We start from the raw sequence: 18,845 nt of genomic DNA, 5'->3' as shown, positions 1-18,845 counted from the left end.
TGGGGCAGGGCAGGTCACTGGGGTTCACAGTCCTTCCTGGGATCCTTTTGCTTCCTGAGGGCTCGCTGGTACCAAAGGGAGGGAAGAGACCCTGCGGCAACCCAGCACCGTCCGCTTGCGACCATCACTTGGCGATCGTGATCTTTGTGACACCTGTCTGCTCCAGGCTCCTGCTTGGCAGCACCACGCTGCCGCGAGCCGACGGGGCAGAAAGCGTGCACTGGCTCGCTGAGCACACAGGGGACGCAGCCCCACTCGATGGGACAGCGTGGTGGCTCCAGCACACCGTGAGTGACCAAGGACACAGCCAGCACAGTGGGTCCTGGGCTAGTGAGGAGTCACGCCAGCAATGTCCAACCAGTGCTTGCTGCAGGGGAGGGCAGGTTGGTGGGGCTGCACCCACAACCTCCCCCAAACCCCTTCCATCTTTATGTGACAAGGTGTGCACCTCGCTGTGGGACGCAGTGCGCGCACGGGATGTGGCTGGCACAAGCGCTCGGTGCTGGGTGGATGCACATCACCCTGCACCAAGCTGCGGCCGCAGCACCCGCAGGCAGCGCTCCGGCGGGCAGGCAGCGCTGGTCCAGTGCATTTATAGCTAATGACAGAATGGGAGCAGGTCTCCATCCCCGATGTGTCAGGCCACATCGCTCCGGGCGTGTGTCAGGGATGTGCGTGGCCACCGGAGCCACGTGATGGAGGAGGGACGGAGCATTAGGTTAAATGTGGGGGCTGCGTGGCCTTTTCTGGGATGGGTCTCCGACAGATGTGGGATGCAGTGTGACACAGTGGCCATGCCCAGCATGTGCCGCTGCAGGCTGACATCCGTGCAAGCCTTTGGCCCAGCAGTGGGGACCAAAGGTGTGACCTGGCCATTCCCATCAGGATGAGGGTTTGTCCCGGTGGGCATCAGTCAGCGGAGAGCAGGGCTGGGGATGGTGCTGCTGTGCACCGGGCAAGGCTCAAAGCACTCAGAGTGCCACAAAACCCATATGGGATCCGTCCTTTGCTTTCTGAGTGTTGTTAGAGCACACAGTGGGCTCTGTTTCAGGCTGAGCAGCAGCTCTGGTGCGAGGGGGTTAACCCAGCTGATGGCCAACCCCACAGCCCCCCGTGCTCCCGCTGCTCTGCCCCAGAGCTGGGGCTGGAGAAAAAGCAGATGTCGGTGCAGAGAGGCAATTAGGGGGGATGTGATGGGGGCCAGGGCTGAGCTCCCTGCAGCTGGGCTGAGGCACCAGGCAATCACGGCTGCAAATTGAGATCAGATGTGGGCAGCTTCTCCCTCTAAATGGAAGGCTCCGGGCTGCTGCCTGAGCTGGTTTTGCTCTGGTTTGGGGAGGAGGAGGAAGGTTTATGAGTGGTGCTGGGGCCCAGGGTAGCTCCTGTGATCAGGAGTGTGGTGCTTCCTTGGGAGACTTCTACTTTCTGTGGGCAGCCCCACTGCCAGACCCTTTGCAGCCATCCTCTCTCCCTGCCTGCAGTTGGTCTGGGCTGGAGGTGACTTTTGCCAGAGCAGGGGTGATGCAGGAGCTGGTGGCTGGTGTGGAGAAGATCAGGTTTGACTTGGAGGCTGATGTGGAGCAGCAGCGAGGGGCGCAGCCCCTGCCCTTCCTGGGTATGGACAGTAAGTTGGGGCTGGATCCTGTGGCATCCTTGGAGGGTGACAGGAGTGTAGGAGGTGTTGGGATTCCCCTTACTGGTGCTCCTGGCCCACACAGTGCCTGCCATAATGCCTGGGTGCTGCTGGTCCTGCCTCCTCCCTGGGCTCCTGCCCGAAGCCAGGTTGGCTCTGGGCATTGCTCCTTCAGGGATGCATCTGGCACAGCTTTGAGGGAACTGCCAGTGCAGAGGGCTGAGGTGCTTTTGCTCTCGATGGGGGTGATCCTGGGCTGGTGGGTGAAGATCTCCCTGCCTTGCTTTCCCCCACAGAGCTGGGGGCGGCCGTCTGCGAGTTCTTCCACCAAGGGCTGTGTACCAAGGGTGAGTGCTGGGGAAGGATGGGGATGGGACTGACTCCTCCCTGAAAGATCCTGGGGACACCAGAGAGCCAGGTGGGCCCCTCTTTGGTCTGTGACCAGTCCATGTCCCCATAGCCAGTGGGTCAGCAAGTTCTGTCCTGAAATGCTCCTCAAACTCCATTGTTCTCCTTGGCCCTTTGGATGAGTGTTCCTACTCCTTCTGCATCAGGGAGGGCTTGAACACCTCGAGGGTAACCAGACCTTGGCAGTGGTGGGGGACTGAGCCCCGTACAGAGCCCATTGGGTGCCCCAGAAAGCTCTCAAAGGCATGTCCTGAGCATGGAGATGATGGGGCAGGTCATTCCTGGATGCAGGCAGGGCTGGAGGGGCTGCACAGGGTACATCCCCGCTGCGGAGGGGCTGTGATAGTGGGAGCTGTGGGGCACAGACAGGCTCTGACAGTGGGTGTACACCATGGCCAGGCGTGCGGTGCCCCTTCCGGCACATCAGCGGGGAGAAGACAGTGGTGTGCAAGCACTGGCTGCGCGGGCTCTGCAAGAAGGGCGACGAGTGCGACTTCCTTCACGAGTACGATGTGACCAAGATGCCAGAGTGCTATTTCTACTCCAGGTTCGGTAGGTGGAGGACCAGGCTGGGAATGCCAGTGAGCCTCTCCCACCCAGCACCGATGTCCCTTAGCTCTGGCCTCAAGCAAGTGCCTGATGCCACCTCCTGTCTCTGGGAAGAAATGCCACTTGTGCCCACCCAGAGCCACCATTGCCCAGGCCATGCCTGGGGGCTCCCTAGAGCACCTCTGTTCATCCTGTTCAGCCCCTGTCCTTAAGCACTTTCCACTATGTTTGACTTCGGCAAGTGTTTTTCTTCCCACCCACCCCATCTCTTGCTCCCGCAGGTGAGTGCAACAACAAGGACTGTCCCTTCCTGCACATTGATGCCACTGCCAACACCATGGGCTGTCCCTGGTACGACCGTGGCTTCTGTAGGCATGGTGAGCTGCTGGGATGGGTGCCAGGGTGAGCAGGAGCTGCCCATGTTCCTTACCCACTGGTGACCCATCCTCTTGCCACCTCTGAGGTGACCCAGTCAGAGTGGGGTGAACCACAGTGGGTTGACTGGGTGCCCGGTGGAAGTTTGGAGCAGCAAAGACCCCGTGGAGCTGAAGGAGATGGGGTTGCTGGGGAAAGCTGGGCTTCTAAAATCCCAGTGGAGCAGGAGATGTGGTATTGTGTCCTCACAAATGGAATCTCTCCTTTGCCTGCCAGGTCCCCTGTGCAAGTACAAGCACACGCGGAGGGTGATGTGTGCCAACTACCTCGCTGGCTTCTGCCCAGAAGGACCCAAGTGCAAATTCATGCAGTACGTATGGGGCAGGCTGGGCGGAGCCGCCTGCAGAGGTGGCTGTGGCCCTTGCGGTGGCTGAGCCAAGGACAAGGGTGCTTTGGGTCCTCTGGACCAATAGACACTTCTGGTCTCCCCTCATGTCCAAGTTGAGCTGCTGTTTGCAGTGGGTGGGCAAGGGACAGCCCCATTCCTCTGAGGATGCCTGAGCCTCAGGACAACCCCAGGAGACTGTGGGAGCCACAGTGGCATCTGGGGGTACTGCTTGCCATGGCCCCAGGAATAGCAGCCTGTCCTCTCTCTCTCCAGCCTCAAGGCCGGGCTGATGATGAGCAGCATGGATCCATCCAAGGTGATGCAGTGAAGGTCCTATGCCCTTCTTTCTTGAGCTGAAGCCCTTCTGCTCTGTGCCTCTGCCCAGCAGGGTGATGCACAAGTTTCCCTTGCCCCACAGCCTTTGCTCCCCTTCCTCCTGCCCCAGCTCTTGTGGGATGGCAGATGTCAACTGCCCCTCCTGCCCCATGTTCCCCCAGGGAGCTGGCTGTCCCTGGGGGCTGCCACGGCTGGATCCGGCTGCTGCAGGGGAGAGTGGATGCAAGCATGTGCTACCCACAGAGCCCCCTTTATCAGTCGCCAGCGCTGCCCAGCACCTGACAGCACAGCTGTGGGACACCAGCAGCTGCCCCCCAAGTCCACAAAGCCTGTTTGAAGTAGGCACTTGCTTCAAGGTGAGAGTTTTTGGGACTAGGAGGCCTGGTAACAACATCCTGACCTTGGAGGGAGGGTAAAGCATGATGGTGAGGGGAAGCACGTGGTGTGGGGACTCTCACAGTGCTCTCAAAAAGCTTCCTTGGTGTGAGCTGGTGGGAAGGAGGAAATGGTCTGACTGCAAGCAATGGTAGGGAGGGGGCACACAATGATGATGAACACTTGTCAAGGAGTGGAATAGCCCTAGAGGGCAGTGAGCCCCTCTGGGTCAGAGGTTTGTTGCAGGAGAGGTGTCCGGCTGCTGCTGGTAGGTGAGAGCTGTGCCACAGACACAGCCCCATTAGCCGACTTGCTGGGGAATGATGGGACGAGCACCATGTGGTAATGCAGCACAGGGTTATGCCAGCACAAAACTGATACCTGCCTCTCCCTGTCCGCCCCAATGCAGACAGGTTGTTGTACCAGTGGGAAGACTCAGCCGGAAATCCTGCTGGGGAAGTGACGTGAGTGCTCCTGCATGGACCGTGGAAGGAGGACACTGTAAAACATGATGGTTCCAGTGAGACAGCTGCTGGGACAGTTGCTGGACTAGAAAAGCCAGTTTGTTTCATGCAGCACCAGCTCTTGCACTCTTCACACACGCAGCATGGAAATCACAGCCTCCTCACTGCAACTTAAAATTGGACTCTTCAGAGCTGCCTGCGTATGGATGGGGGCAGTGCAAGCGGGCACTGTGCAACCACTGACCCACAGGTTTGAAGGGGTGTGGGACCATTTTATGCTGAGGTCCTGGGCAGATGAGGGGGTGGGTGTGCTGTGGAGGCATCGAGAAGCACTGTGTCCAAGAACACACAGCACCAAGCAAGAAAGGAAAATTCACAAAGGCTTTTATTGCTGGCAAGAGGGAGTTCTGGGTGAAACACCTCGTGATACAGCACCACTGCACTGCTTTCTAAATAAAGAGTTCAGATATTTTCTTCCTTGGCTTCTTTTTCCCCCTTCATGCCTGTAACATGACCAACCTTTTTCCAGACAGGTCTGGAGATGGCAGGCTACAACTAGCACTCTAACTGTCCTCATTTGTCTGATGCAGACACGGGTTTGCCCTTTGGGCACAACAGCTAATCCAATGGATTTTCTTCCCACAGAAATAGGGCGCTGCGGTCTGAGTGAATGCCTTCACAAAGGTCCTTCTCTCACAGCCTAGGCAGTCCCACCAGCTCTGTACTGATGGTGAAGCAGGGGCCTGGGGCCCTCCAGGGACTACCTTTCGCCGAATCACAAAATTTTTCAGGTTCGAAAAGACCTTAAAGTACGCTGAGTTCAACCGTAAACCCAACACTGCCAACTCCACCACTAAACTATGTTCCTGAGCACCATGCCTAAACAGCATCTAAAACTGTGGGGAGGGGACTCCACCACTTCCCTGAGCAGCCCGTTCCAATGTCTGATAACCCTTTTGCTGAAGTAATGTTTCCTAATATCCAACCTAAACTTCCTGTGAGGCCATTTCCTTTCATCCTATTGCTTGTTACTTGGGAGGAGACCAACACCCGCCTTTCTACAACCTCCTTTCAGGCAGCTGTAGAGAGCGACGAGGTCTCCCCTCAGCCTTCTTTTCTTTTTCCCAGTCTGAACAGCCCCGGTTCTCCTGCCAGTCAGGAGCAAACACCATTGTGCTTGCTTTGGAGAGGGGCAAGTAAAAGATGGGCTAGGCCGGGCACAGTGCTGCTAACACACAGGAAACACTTCTTTCTGGCCCAGCCTCACACAATTAATCACAAAACTTACTGCCAAACACAAACTACAACATCTGTGTCTATTAATCTATATTAACAACCCAAGTCAAGGAATTGCCCTGTGTCTGGTGTCCCCAAAGCGAGATATTTGGGGTTATGCAGACTACCGGCGCTCTACAGCAAACAGAGCCCCAAGGGGCAGCTCTAACAGTTTCTCCTTTCAGTACTAAATAGTCTGAGCAGCCTGCTGTGACTGTAGGCTGCATAACTCTTCTGGCTGCAGGAAGGTAACCGAAAAGCAGCCCCTTCAGCAGTTAAAGACTTTCTCTGAGTGTAACTGCACTGCAGCTGATCTGAATCCCTGTTGGGACACCGGTGCTGAGCACTTCTGCTGATTCCCAGTCACATATTTGCGATTGCTCGTCAGGTGCTGTTCCAGCTCCTTCAGTGGTATTTACGCCAGCGATGACACTCTAGAAAAAGAAGGAGGGAAACCAAGAAGGCATTTGTAAGCATGCTTCGCCCAGCAGCGAGGAGCAGGAGACCGACTACAGCCTCCTCTGTTTGTGTGCTACAGAGCTGCATGTGAGAGCAAGTCCTGCTGGGGAAGCCACATAAACATCAGTAAATCCCTTGTTAGCATTCCAGAGAATGGGTGCTTAGTGTTGGAATGTCTCTTCCTTCTGCTTTGTGCAAGGTTTAAATGTGCTCCTGGTGCTCTCTGGGGAGAAGCTGTGAATTAGCAACTGTTACCATCAACTTTAAATTCCCCTGCCTACGTAAGCAAGGTTGGAACGCTGCTCTCTGAGCTTTCATGTTAGTCTTAACTGTGAAGTATTTACACTATTCCAGAGCTTGAGGTAACAGGACTGACAAACAGACTTTCCACCTGCTGCAAAAGGGGGAATTGCCTGAACTAAGAGAGTCACCAAGAAGAAAATCTTACTGATGTGCTGGTAGTTCCAGCCGTAGCTGAGGAGGCAGTATCCAGCCAGTAGCATGGAGATCCCTGCTGGTCCGCCCCTCCTCACGTTGATGTATTTGTCGTGATAGTTGCTCCAGGCTGTTGGAACAGAAACGCAAGGGTCAAATATGTCCAGCTCTTACAGAGTTCACTGGTTTCCATGCAACTTTCCAAAGCCAAATGGATGCGTCTATTTATTGGCTTCTATAAAGACACAGAGTGGCCACTTCAACCAGGCTGTGGAAAGTAAATTGGGTTAAGTGGGACAATTCTGCCCCAAGAGCTGGGAATTCAGCCTCACCTTTCCGCACTCCTCCAAGCAGCCCCTGGGGAGAAATGTCACGGATGGCCAGCCAGGCGGGGAGCTCCCCCAGCTTCACATCCATCAGACGCCTTTCTGAGAGGGGACCTGTGCGATGAGAAGCCAAAGTGGGCAAAGGTAGGAAAGCAAAGACAATGTATATGGTGTTCCCGTTCCCTGTGCTGGATGATGAGCACGGAGCTGGTGCCCAGCACAGCTGCAAGTGACTTGGGTTTGGGATTGACTGTGGAGAAAGGAAGAGCAGATTGCCTCTCCCACAAGGCAAGCTGGCTCTGCCAGCCCAAACATGCAAGAGCCTGTCTTAAACCTAAACAGAAATATAAACCATTGTGTCTGCAGGCTGGAGAGTTGGACAGTTAACCTGCCTGGACCCTTCAGGGATCACTTTCTGGACAAACCCAGCAGCTTAGCATTCCCTACCCCTCCTCTCCCATTCACATTGAAGAGTTTATCCTGACAGTGCAGTAAATCTCAGCAGCAAAGACCTTTGTTTCTTACATTACCTTGCTGTCCCTCTGAGAAATTGCCCCTTGATGCCTTCGTTATGATCCCCACGTCTTCTTGGAAAGGCTTTCCTGGAAAAATACTCAGCCCATCATAACTAGGATACAAGTCTGGAAACCACTCCAAGCCCACGGCCCCTGCCGGCGCGCTCCTGCCAGAGGCCTGGGATAGACAGATGGGTTGGCTTTCGGAGGTGTGGAGTGAGAACTGGTCCAGTGCCAGCTCCGTGTCCCTCCTCGTATCCAGAATGGGCTCGGAAACTGCCACCATCTGCTTCATGCTCTCTTGAAGCTTTTGTATGCTGGTTAGGTAATGTTTGGACGTCCCTTCTTTGTGACCTCCGAACCCCTCCATCGCTGACAGATGGAGGCTCTTGGTATGCAAAGCAGAAAGAGGAGCTTTATATTCCACACTGACTTCTCGGTACATCTGCTTCTCTTCTGTCACGGTTTTCTCTATTCCCTCCTGCTGAGCGAGGTCACCAGGGCTACTTCTGCAGTCAGCTTCTGGGGGATCTCCAAGCACGTATATTTTTCTTGCCTTTGAACTACCCCCTTTTTCTCCCTTTGAGCTCACAGCCACATTCTCCGCAGCTCCAGGACCATGTTTCTCTGTGTTTGCCACGTCTGGAACAGTTATTTTCTCCCGTGGGCCAGACTGGGCTGTGTGGTTGGCAGCACCGCCCGGCTTCAGCCCTTCCTCAGGCTCCTGGTCCACACTGTGGCTTCCAGCTGTACCCCCTCTGCTCCAGGAACCGCTCTGCTTCCTCACCACCCTGGCACGGTGCTTCTCAATCACTATTTTAACACCATTGTTCAGCTTTTTGGGTATATCTTTAACCTCCTCAGGGAGCAAATCAAGGGACCTGGCTACGTCCTCCACCGCAGGCTCCACATTAGTCTCTGCCTTACGGCCCTCGGGCTGGCAAGGAAGACTGGGACCAAACCCTCCGCTCTGCTCGCCCGCGGCCACTTTTCCCTGCCCCACACTGGGGCTGGGAGGCCGCTTGTTGCTCTTACCGGCCCGCGCCTTGATGCCTGACCCTGGCTTGGCAGTGGGGACGGCTGTGACCGAGCCCGAGCCGCCCCGAGGGACGGGAGTCCCGGCTGTGACCGAGCCTGAGCCGCCCCGGGCCGAAGGGCTCCCGGCTGTGACAGAGGCCGAGCCGCTCGCTGGGGGGACGGAGCCGCTCCCGGGCGCGGCGGGGCTATTAGCGCTGCTGGGTGCTGTGCTGGGCGCGGCCTTGCAGTGCGGGAGGTGGGTGCGGAGCCGCTTGAAAGGCCTGCGGCAGTACGGGCACAGCTCCTGGCCTGGCGGCGCGGCGGCCATACCAGCCCCGCTCCGCCCCGCCCTTCTCTTCCGTGTTCGCTTAGACGCCAGGCGCCGCCGCGCTCATCGCGCATGCGCAACACCGCCCCGGCACATAGCCCCGCCCCACGCAAGCCTGACGGGGGTTTGGGTGCCCGCACTGCGCATGCGCACACATTCCGAATTTCGTTGCCCTGCCCTCTAGTGTGTGGCCCCGCCCCTACACAAAGCCCCGCCTCGCACGCAATCCCAGTCGGCGTCCAGCCTGTCCGCATTGCGCATGCACATACCCCCAGCATTCGTTGCCCCGCCCCCCGTCGCTGGGTGTCAAAAGGCGTGGCCGGCGTGAGGCGGGTGTTGCGCATGTGCAGGAGACGGAGGCGCCGGAAGCGGCTTTAACGGAAGCGGTGGTGGGAGCCGAGGCGGCGGGTGGGGGTGGGGAGCTGAAGAGCGGCTCCTTTTCAGTGGCAGCTCCGTGCCGGGATCAGGCCGCACCGCTGCCTCCCGCCTCGTCCAGCCTGTCATGAGCTGCCGGCAGCCGCTGCCGAGCGAGCGGGGAGCAAGACAGAGGTGGGGGATCAGGCGAGGGGAGGAGCGAGGCCTGAGGGGAGACGGGGGACGGAACCGGAGGGGGGGTTGTAGTTGGAGGGGGGGGCAATGATTGGGGAGCTTTTGCAGGAAGGGGCCAGCAGAGGAGGAGGAGGAGGTTTTGCGGGGAGCGGGGAAGCTTAGGGAGGAGGCACTGGAGGGGGAGGTTTGGGGGAGAGGAGGAAGGTTGGGGAGGATTGAGGAGCACTGGAGGGGGAGGATTAGGAGGCGCTGGAAGGGGAGGTGGTGTTGGACTGGGGCACTGGAGGGGGAGGTTTTGAGGAGGGGTACTGGAGAGGGAGGTAGTTTCAGGGCGGGGGAGCAGCAGAGGATGAGATTTTGGAAGGGAAGGGGGTCACCGGAGAAGGAGGAGGTTTTGGGGGGTGGCGAAGGGGAGGGTGGGAGAGGGTGTGTTGAGCAAGAGGATTAGTGGTAGGGGTAGCTAGGAGGAACGGACCCCGGTCTCCGTAAAGGCTAAAGGAGAGCTGGGAGCATGGTGGTGGGGAATGTTGTTGCGAGGGGGTGATGATGGCTGCGTTTGCGAGACTGAATGGGCATAGAATGCAGAGAGTCTGGGATATCGTGCTTGTGCAGGGGAGTGGGTGGCGTTGTTGGTCTTGGCAGAGAGAGGAGTGGGAATGTCTCGTCTGGAGAGAGAGCAAGGGTCAGGGAGAAACGAGAGGGGTGATGATGAGGAGGTGTGTGAGAGCTGTGAATGCCCAGAGTCGTGAATGCCCAGAGTCGTGAGCAGCATGGCAGACTGTGAGGCTGAAGGTGCTGAGTTTGCCTGTGGACTGCAGGCGTTGGGAGAAGGAAGGATCCAGAGACAATGTGAATGTGATGCGAGGGAGGCAATGGCTTTTCTCAGGAGGTTGGGCCTGTGCGAGGGAGAACTCGATGAGCTGCGAGCATCCCAGGGGTGGGAGAGTGAGGAGGCAGCTCTAGGGCTGTCAGCGTGAGCCAAGTACTGGCAGCTGAGTCTGCTGCCACAGTCTGTCTGCAAGAGAAGATTCAGCTATAAATACTTTGCTCAAATCTGTTTTGACTCATTTGGCTGTGTGTTAATTTTTAGCCAACAAAGAAGCTCCATCCTAGATTTTGGATAGTACTCAGTGTGAAAAGGTCCTGGTTGACTTGTCGTGTTTTGTATGGTTGGAAAAATACTGTGATTTTAGTATTAAAATCCTGCAGACATTGAGAGATGTTGGTTTGCAGAAATTCTACGTTGCTGTTGCTGTGAAGCAGTATTGATGTCATACCAGGGTGACAAATACACCAGAACTAGGGAAGGATTTGTCTTCCATGAGGTGTTTTCTGCTATAATTTTCTTCCTGCATGGAAAATAGCGTTGCTCAGGAGTGGAACTTGACTTCAGATGCTGTCGGAGGTTGAAGAAAGTTGTTGTAGGTGCTAACTGCAAGCTCACGTAAGCAAGATGGAAGGAATTTGATATTTATCGGAACCATGGTCACTGTAACCCTTCCTGGATTCTTTTCTCAGCCTGTTAGATATCATTCAGAGTCCCAGGCATATTTTTAGAAGTGCTTGAGTGCTGAGAGCAGTTGTAAGGCTGAGAATTGTCAAGCGAGTTTAGTTAGGATGCTCAGTGCTGGGTTTAACAGTAGGTGTGAGTCCATGTCCCTTACACTGACATGGAAAAATCAGCCTGACTGCTCTAAGAGAAGCATGATTGTTCCTTCTATTCTGTGTCAAAACCTGAAGAGAACGTGAAAGTCCGTTACACATCAGGGATTTAGATACATCCTTTGATAATTTATCATGTTTTCCCACTTTTAGTAGAGTTGCCTTTAGAAAACAAACCAGAAGGTGTATCAGGAGACTGCTAATATTTTTCTTTCCTCCTTTCTCCTTGAACTTTCTTCAGGAAGAGGAGACGGAATGGCAATGAAGATGACAGTCACGTTCCCCAGACAAAACGTAATACCAGGAATACTGTCCTTCAGGACACTTGGGACACTGAGGTGAGAGCCTTCTTGGGCACATTTAGTTTCCTTTAATGCTGAATTTAAGTAACGGTTGGAATATTCCGTGAAATTTTATGCATTGGGAGTAGTTAATGAAAACACTTTTGCTTTGTGTATGGGGTCACAAAGCCATTATGTGCTGCAGAGACTGAAATCTGTAAAATGTGGTTTGGAAATCGGCATGTTCTCAAGTGAGCCTTGTTATCTTTCGTCTGAATATTTCTGTTAAAATATTTCAGGCACTGATAGGTAGTGCCCAAGTGGAGATAGGAGAAAAGCATTTGCCACTTCTCTTGGTGTTGCTGTCTGAGTTGAGGTGTAACACATCTGGAGCTGAGGAGATGACCAGGGGATTACAGGAGTGCGTGGTCAGTCCGCCTGGCCACCTGCTTTTCCAGCTGTGTGTTTGCTTACAGCTACATGATTATTTGTGGTAAAAGCATTCCATCTAGTGCAGTACTTGGAGTGCCTGTTGTGAGCAGAAGTGCTTATCTGATGTTTAAAAAAATGCTCTGATGGAGCTCGGTGGCGTCAGCAAGACTCGCTCCCGGCTGAGATACTTGTGCTTGAATTGTTGGGTTTCTGCTCGTATTTGCTGTGCTCCTTTGCTGAAGATGGGATAACTGTTAGTCCTTCATTGCTCATGTCAGGTGTACCAGGATGGGGTGATTTGCTAGCTATGAGATAGTTTTTTGTTTTACACATGCTGATTTCCAAGCTGCTGCCAAATTTTCTGAGTTGTTGCCTGTATTAATCATCTGAAAATTCACTGTGTGCATTTTGAATCATCCATGTACTTCTCTGGCAAAATCTTTATGGAAACGAGCATGTGGAACAGGGACTCTCTCCTGGTTTGTGTCCCTAGAAATTAATGCAATGGATTTCCTTAAAGGTTTTCAAAATGTCCTTGTTGGGTTTTTGTCCAGCCCTCTGACTCTAAAGGTTGGCTGTAATGGGCAATTACAAACTATAGCAGTTTTATTGACTTATTAACTATATGTTGCCTGCAGAAAATGTATTGTACTATGTAACTTTGAGAAACATAATCTATAATCATACAGTAATGGCTTCAAATGTATACTTGCATTTTAAACGGTCCAAAGCTCTGTGTCCCACTGTCCCTTTTGAGATGGTGACTTTCTTTTAACCGGTTCGCCTTTATGTATAGCTGATGGGATACTCGGTGATATTGTGTGGAAAGTGCCCTAACAGCTGAGATGTTCACCACGAAGGAATTCACTGTGATGAGGAATGTTCCCACTTCCTGTATTGCTGTTTTGGCAGAAGTCAGACTTGCTGGGACAAAATGGTTTTTGCTTCTCGGGTATAACGGGTAGAACCATAAATAGTTGCTTGCCGTCTGACACTGAATCACTTGTTCAACAGGTTAAACACCTCTTCGTGTGTAGAGTAGTTAATGGCTAAACGAGCTTTGTGGCGGGAGGAGGAAGAATTTAGTGTGGAACAAGGGATTGAAGTAGGAGTAATGAAATTAAGAATATCGGGAAAAGCCTTCATGGTGAGTGGCAGAAGCACCTTTGCTTGTCGTACAAACACTTGGCATTTGACTGGGCAAAGCCACTAAAATGCAGAAATTGAACTAGCCTTGTGGTAGCCACGCAGAGCGGGTGCCCTTCACTCTGTCCTTAATGGCGGTTCTGTTTGGGGTGCCTGTGACTGAAGAGCATGGGCATGAGCTGCCTGTCTGCCACCAGCGCCATCAGCGCAGGGTTCCCTTGCTGAGGCCGGTGTCGAGGCTCTGCTTTGTGCATGCACTTGTGTTGTCAACCTCTGTGTTTAACACATTAAACTCTGACGGCCAGGCAAGGAGGGTTTCTCACTGTTGACGCTGAAGTGGAGGAATGTGCCTGCCAAACATGATTTTACAAAAATCGAAGAATAGTTTGTGTCAGAAGGGACCTCAAAGCCCATCCAGTTCCAAACCCCTGCGATTGGGACACCTCCCACTGGATCAGGTTGCTCCAAGCCCTATCCAACCTGGCCTTGAACACCTCCAGGTGTTGAAGTTATGGTGGGCAGCCATAACTTCTCTGGGCAACCTGGGCCAGGGCCTCCCCACCCTCACAGGAAAACATTTCTTCCTAAGATCTCACCTCAATCTCCCTTCTTTCAGCTTAAAACCGTCCCTCCTTGTCCTGTCCCTGCATTCCCTGATCAAGGGCCCCTCCCCAGCTTTCCCATAACTCCCTTTAAGTGTTCCCTTTCTCAAGGGAGCAAAACAAAATTTATACTGTCATCTGCTGATGAATAGAGCTTTTTTTCTTTCTGCTTGTTTTCTTGTAACATTGGATCCCTGAACTGAGCATGCCCAGAAATTGAAGCTAGGAGATTAAATCAGTATTATTTGACAGTTTCTTTAAGGACTTCCTGTGCCAAGTGGAGATGTTCTTGTGCTTATGGTGCACAAGTGCTTCCGATTGATATCACTTTGAGATCCTTGGCCATTTGTAATACTTTCATTTGGTTTCCTGATACTTCGCCATTTGCAAAGACAGCTCTTCTGATTAAAAACCCTCACTAACTTATTATATTGAACCAGGAAAGAAAGTGAGTGTGTGGGAGCCGTTTGTAGCTTTGAAGAGTACGTGAGGAGGGCATCACTTTTCATCTGAGGGCACATGCACACCTGCTTTCTGTGAAACATGAGCTACAGTGCTGATTCCTTTTGCCTTCCTTCAGTCGAAAGTTGAGTGGTTTCCCTTACAGACTGTGGTTTACTTGAGACCACAGCCTCGATGTGGAAAATGAGGCAGCTAAAAACGGACTTGGCTTTTGCCAGGACCTCTTTCCGTCTTTTTGTCATACTCTTCGTAGCCGGCAGCAATATGTGTAGGATGAAGGGAGACTTTTTTTTTTCTTGATAGTTCAAATGTGGGCTGCTTTATGATGTTATCCCTCAGTCCCACACTCTGCATCCTGCTGCTCACATGAGCTAGGATTCAATGCCAAAGGATATTTGCTCCCACTGGGTTGTTCTTTCATCCAGCGTAGGTGGCATCCTTGACGCTGACTTTTCCAGGAGGGAAGCTGAGATGCTCTTCAATTTCTATTAGCACCGCTTCTTAGCAAATTGCTGTAATGATGTGGAGTTCCTGCTCCTCCTGGAACAAACCGTTCCCACACTCCCAGGTGACAGCCAGCCTGAGGGTGAGAGCAAACTTCTGCTTTGCAGCTCAGTTCAGGCACACGATGGGAATGCTAGACTAGAACTACAGCAAATGTTAAACATTAGCGAAGCAGAGCATTTGCCACTGCATTTTGCTTCCCGTTTAGCCTGTCCTCTGTTTACACAGAGGTTGGCTGTGCTGTTTTTTTCTGGTACTTGCTTCTAAACTTGGTGGAAACCCTTCCTACTCTCCTGTCCTTGCTGGCTGTGTGTCAAGTCAGGCAGAATTGTGGTGGATCCTGAGAGACTCACGGGAGTTAGGAGGGTCTGCGGTTGTGCTCTGCAACCCGGGGGATCACCACTGAAACTCCCTTTGCTCTGATTTTTCCCTGGGAAGGAAGGGAGTTTGCAGTGTTCTGACTAACTCTCTTCCTTCCTGAATAACTTCTGTAAAACGAGATTTCTTGTGGTTCCTCTTTGTTCTGATGATGGGATTCCCTGGAGCTCTGCACTCCCACCCTTCTACCAGAGGAGATTGCTGACGCACGGCAGCAGTTGCTTCTGTCCAGTCAGAGCTTCTGTCTAGCTTGCTACTATGCCACTTTACAGTGTTAGACTGTTGAGGAAGGTCTTGCATTCTAATTAAACCACACTATGCCTCTGTTAAACTCATCCTGAAAGATTTTGAGAGCAGCAGGGTCTGAGCAGCTATTTCTGTCATGAATGGTTGAGATGCTATGTCACAGAGCAGCAGATTAATACATTTAACAGCACATTTGTTTGGAAAGCATTTAAAACCTCTGTAACCGCTCAGTACGATCCTAAGAGGGGCTGATGAGTCTGGTAAACCTTCAAGATGCCCTTTTGATAGTTGAAGTACTCGAATTTTCACTGGGCTGCTTTCCTTTGCCCTTTCACTTAAGACATTGTTTCGTTGTGTAGATGCCTGTCGTTGCTGACATGATGACTTTAAGGATTCTTTTTTTGTCTAATTGTAGTCCAAATGCGTAACAGAATGTGCACCACAGCCTGGGGAAATGGTAGGTCCTTGGCGTGATTTGGGCAATAAACGGGCTTCACGCGCTAGTGAATTTTTGCATTAGAGAAATGGAAATAAAGAGGGTCTGATAAAACCAGATCTGTCAACAGCCTTAGATGTAGGAAGCACGTCCCAGGACACGATCTCAGCTTTGAAACAATTAGATATGCAGAAAATAATCATTACTAACCGCTCTAAAATGTTTAAGATGTGAAACTTAAGCACTACGTTAATACCAGGTCCTCATTTTGATTTTTGCCTTGATTTTCAGAAGATGGCTGTAACGAAAAACAGTAAGGAACACAGACTAAAAGGAAAGAAAGTGTCCTGTGCGGTGGGTTTCTCTCCAAGGCTGCTGTGACTTGTTCAGCCTAACAGCATTGCATTTCAATATTTGTGCTTCTGTGCGAAACGAAATGGTCTAGCAAGCACTACTGCGTGGCTCCTCTGTGTCCTGGCATTCTCTCCCTCTAGCGGTAGCAGCGTTAGGAAGAGGAGCTGCCTGCTGATGTAGTTACATCTGCTGCTTCCTCAAGAACAACTCCACGTGTGTTTTGTTTTTCTCTCCTTGCTGGCTGAACCTAACATACCTGTGCGGGTGCAGCCTTGGTGCCCTTGTCTCGCTTGCTGTACTACAACAGAACCGAAGCATTTTTGGTACTTAACAAAACAAGGAGATTTATATGATTGAATTGTCATAATTGATTGGGGAATCGGTGCTGTGGGGTTTCCAGTTGGCACTGATATGTGGTCTACCTCAGGTATTCACCTAGTGCCTTCCTGGGCCTCTCTAGTTGCTCGTTGACTTCATGTCGGGTGCAGTTTGCACCGCCCTGTGGATTTACATCTGCAGCTGGATGTGGTGCTGACTGATAAATTGCTGTGGACTTGTTAAAATTTATCTTCTTTTTCTGCTGTGGCCACCAAGCTTTGACTTTGGTGGTTTTAGTTTAATACATACAAAAATGTGTGGGTTTTTTTTAGCTGTTGTCACTTACAGTGGCTGCTTTTGTGAATTTACTTCTTATGGGATGGCAAAGCAGCTGTTCGCTGATTCTTAAGCGTCTGAATATTTGCAATGTTGTCCTGAACAGCATATCACACCGTAATGAAATATTTCAGCTGGAGCTAACGGAACCTTTCATTAGCAGCTCTTAACATCGTGTAAATCGAACAGTTTTATGTCTTTGAAACACCGACAATGATGGCTAATGGTCTTTCAGCCATTACCATGAAATGGCTTTATCCTAAATGCTGGCAAACAAGCCCTGTCCTCTGTGTGAGCTAATTAAAGAGCTCTTTTTCTGCATGTGGAAGTCTTAGATGCCTGTCACTCTTTCACTGACAGGTAAATCCTTATGGAAAGCTGACAGTTAACATTGCCCTCCAGGTACTTTGCTGGGAGGAGAGTAGTTGTTTGTGTGTCAAGGTGTTCAAAGACTTAAAACGGGTATCGGTGTTGCATTTCTTTTTTAACAGCCTGTTGCTCTGGATGCTTCAGATCTCATTTTAGAAAGGTTGACTTGCAGGAAAACGCTTTGCATGGTGCTTACCTAAAACGTCTGCTAGCACAGAAGCGATAAACATTTCCTCATGCCCTGCCTGCCTTGACTGACATACGCAGTTCAATAGGAATGTTCTTTATTTTCCAATTCTCGGATGAATCCAGCAAACTTCACTAGTGCTAATGTTGGGTCATGGGGGCAGAGCTGGTGGGCCTAAAAGCGAGATTGAAATGCAATGTGCTAGAGGTCAGTGATCCTCTGGGAGAAGGCTCACTCATCCCTTTGGCTCTGACGCTTCTCCTGTGTTGGCAATCACGGAAGCTATGAATGCCAGGAAAGCACTTGGTGGATTTACATCAGTCCATCGAGCTGAATGTGAGCCTGAAAATCTGGAAGGGAGGGACTTACTGTAAAGATGGTTTGCTTACCTGCAGTGTTTCATTATGGACAGGAGAGGAGGCGGTGTGATTTTGCTGTTAACCTTTTCTTTGTCTCAGTCCTCCAGCAGTGATAGCGGCAGCAGCAGCAGCAGCTGTAGTAGCAGTAGCATCAACAGCCCTGACAGAGCGTGCGGTGCAGAAACCAGCCTAAACCCAGTCGTTGCGGGATCCAGTCCTGTCTCCTCTCAGTCCTTCCATGAGCAGTCTGCACTAAGTCAAGGCCCTTACTTCCACATCAACCAGATCCTGAAGGAGGCACACTTTCACAGCTTACAGAGCCGGGGGCGCCTTCCAACATGATGAACCAACAGCTCCCTGCCTTCTGTGAAGGGACAGCACTGTGTTGATTTGATATTTCAACTTAAAAGTTTGTTAAAATGGAATTGCACAAAACGCCTGTTGCCTTTTCAGTCTATATTTGAAATAACAGGTTAACAGGAAATTGTTTACTTGTGGTTTGCTGCACTATTGCAATGCAAAAGGGGCTTGGAAGCAATTTTTATAGGATTCTTTTTGGGGTGGTTCTAAAGTGCGTGTCAGGAGGAGATGGAGGAACCCACAGCTGTTATAGGATTGCAAAATGTCCAACTTCAATCGACTGCCTAAATCTATTTGTTAGCAATTTGTTGCTTTATGTAAAGTTCTCTCAAACATTCATCTTCAGTTTTATAAGTCTTTTTTTAATTTCAATAAACTAGTTAAAAATTTATTTGGCAACATAATTTTTTTTTGAGCATTTAGAGTTAAAAGACAGAGTAGGTGCAGTCCCTGAATCCCTCAGGACTGCCCTGGATGCCTACTTTCCATGCAGCTCAGTGTGTGACGAGTTGTATCTCGCTGATCTGTGCTGCTGCAGTCTTGAAAACAAAACATGCGGAACTAGAAACAGGGAAGCTGAGGCAGCTGCAGCTGGACTGTCAGCCTGCTGGGCTCATGAAGCAGGATCGCAGTGCCTCTAGAGGAAAGAATAGAGTAGCCAGAGGAGCAGCTTTTGCAGAAGATGAATCTTAGGTTGCTCCAGTACCCATTTCTAGCTGTGAAATCTTTTGTTTTCTGTTACAGTGTGTAGGTTGGGTTTTTTTATTTTCTTTAATTTGATTTTCAAGGCTAATAACTTCTAAGAAACAGGAGGTGACAGAGTAGCTACACCTCTGTTCCAGCAGCCAGAGGGTCAGGACAGGCCTGAGCTGTGCCTGGTTCAAGTGGCACGCTGCAACCTGGCACAGGATGGAGAAGTACTGCTCTTGGGACAGTACCAGAAGCATCACCGGTCCCTGCCCAGAGGAGAGAGAGGAGTAC

General features: G+C 51.6%; 2 protein-coding genes across 7 annotated transcripts; one reads left to right on the top strand and one right to left on the bottom strand.

Moving 5' to 3' along the window:
- Nucleotides 1-4,914: 4,914 nt before the first annotated feature.
- On the bottom strand, nt 4,915-8,922 carry C18H17orf80 (chromosome 18 C17orf80 homolog). The gene is made up of 3 exons (XM_054082937.1): nt 7,554-8,922; nt 6,711-7,137; nt 4,915-6,237 (listed from the first exon to the last, which is right to left on the bottom strand). Exons 1-2 carry the CDS (start codon nt 8,881-8,883, stop codon nt 6,923-6,925), a joined length of 1,545 nt encoding a protein of 514 aa, XP_053938912.1. The 5' UTR covers nt 8,884-8,922; the 3' UTR covers nt 4,915-6,237; nt 6,711-6,922.
- Nucleotides 8,923-9,230: 308 nt separating this feature from the next.
- Nucleotides 9,231-17,846, top strand: FAM104A (family with sequence similarity 104 member A). Of its 6 annotated transcripts, none has more exons than XM_054082946.1 (5): nt 9,231-9,432; nt 11,336-11,432; nt 15,561-15,602; nt 15,873-15,935; nt 17,604-17,846. In XM_054082946.1, the coding sequence occupies exons 1-5, from the start codon at nt 9,386-9,388 to the stop codon at nt 17,844-17,846; spliced, it is 492 nt and encodes a 163-aa protein (XP_053938921.1). In that variant the 5' UTR covers nt 9,231-9,385. The 6 variants fall into 6 exon arrangements, with proteins under 6 accessions (XP_053938921.1, XP_053938922.1, XP_053938924.1 ...); XM_054082948.1 differs by lacking the exon at nt 9,231-9,432 and adding an exon at nt 12,822-12,954 and having other exon boundaries at nt 11,334-11,432; XM_054082947.1 differs by lacking the exon at nt 15,561-15,602 and having other exon boundaries at nt 9,232-9,432.
- Nucleotides 17,847-18,845: the final 999 nt, after the last annotated feature.

The sequence above is a fragment of the Cuculus canorus genome, chromosome 18 (genome assembly GCF_017976375.1).
Source record: "Cuculus canorus isolate bCucCan1 chromosome 18, bCucCan1.pri, whole genome shotgun sequence".
In the NCBI taxonomy this organism is placed as follows: Eukaryota; Metazoa; Chordata; class Aves; order Cuculiformes; family Cuculidae; genus Cuculus; species Cuculus canorus.
Note: the sequence above shows the minus strand (reverse complement) of the source record. Positions and strands in the feature narration are given on the sequence as shown.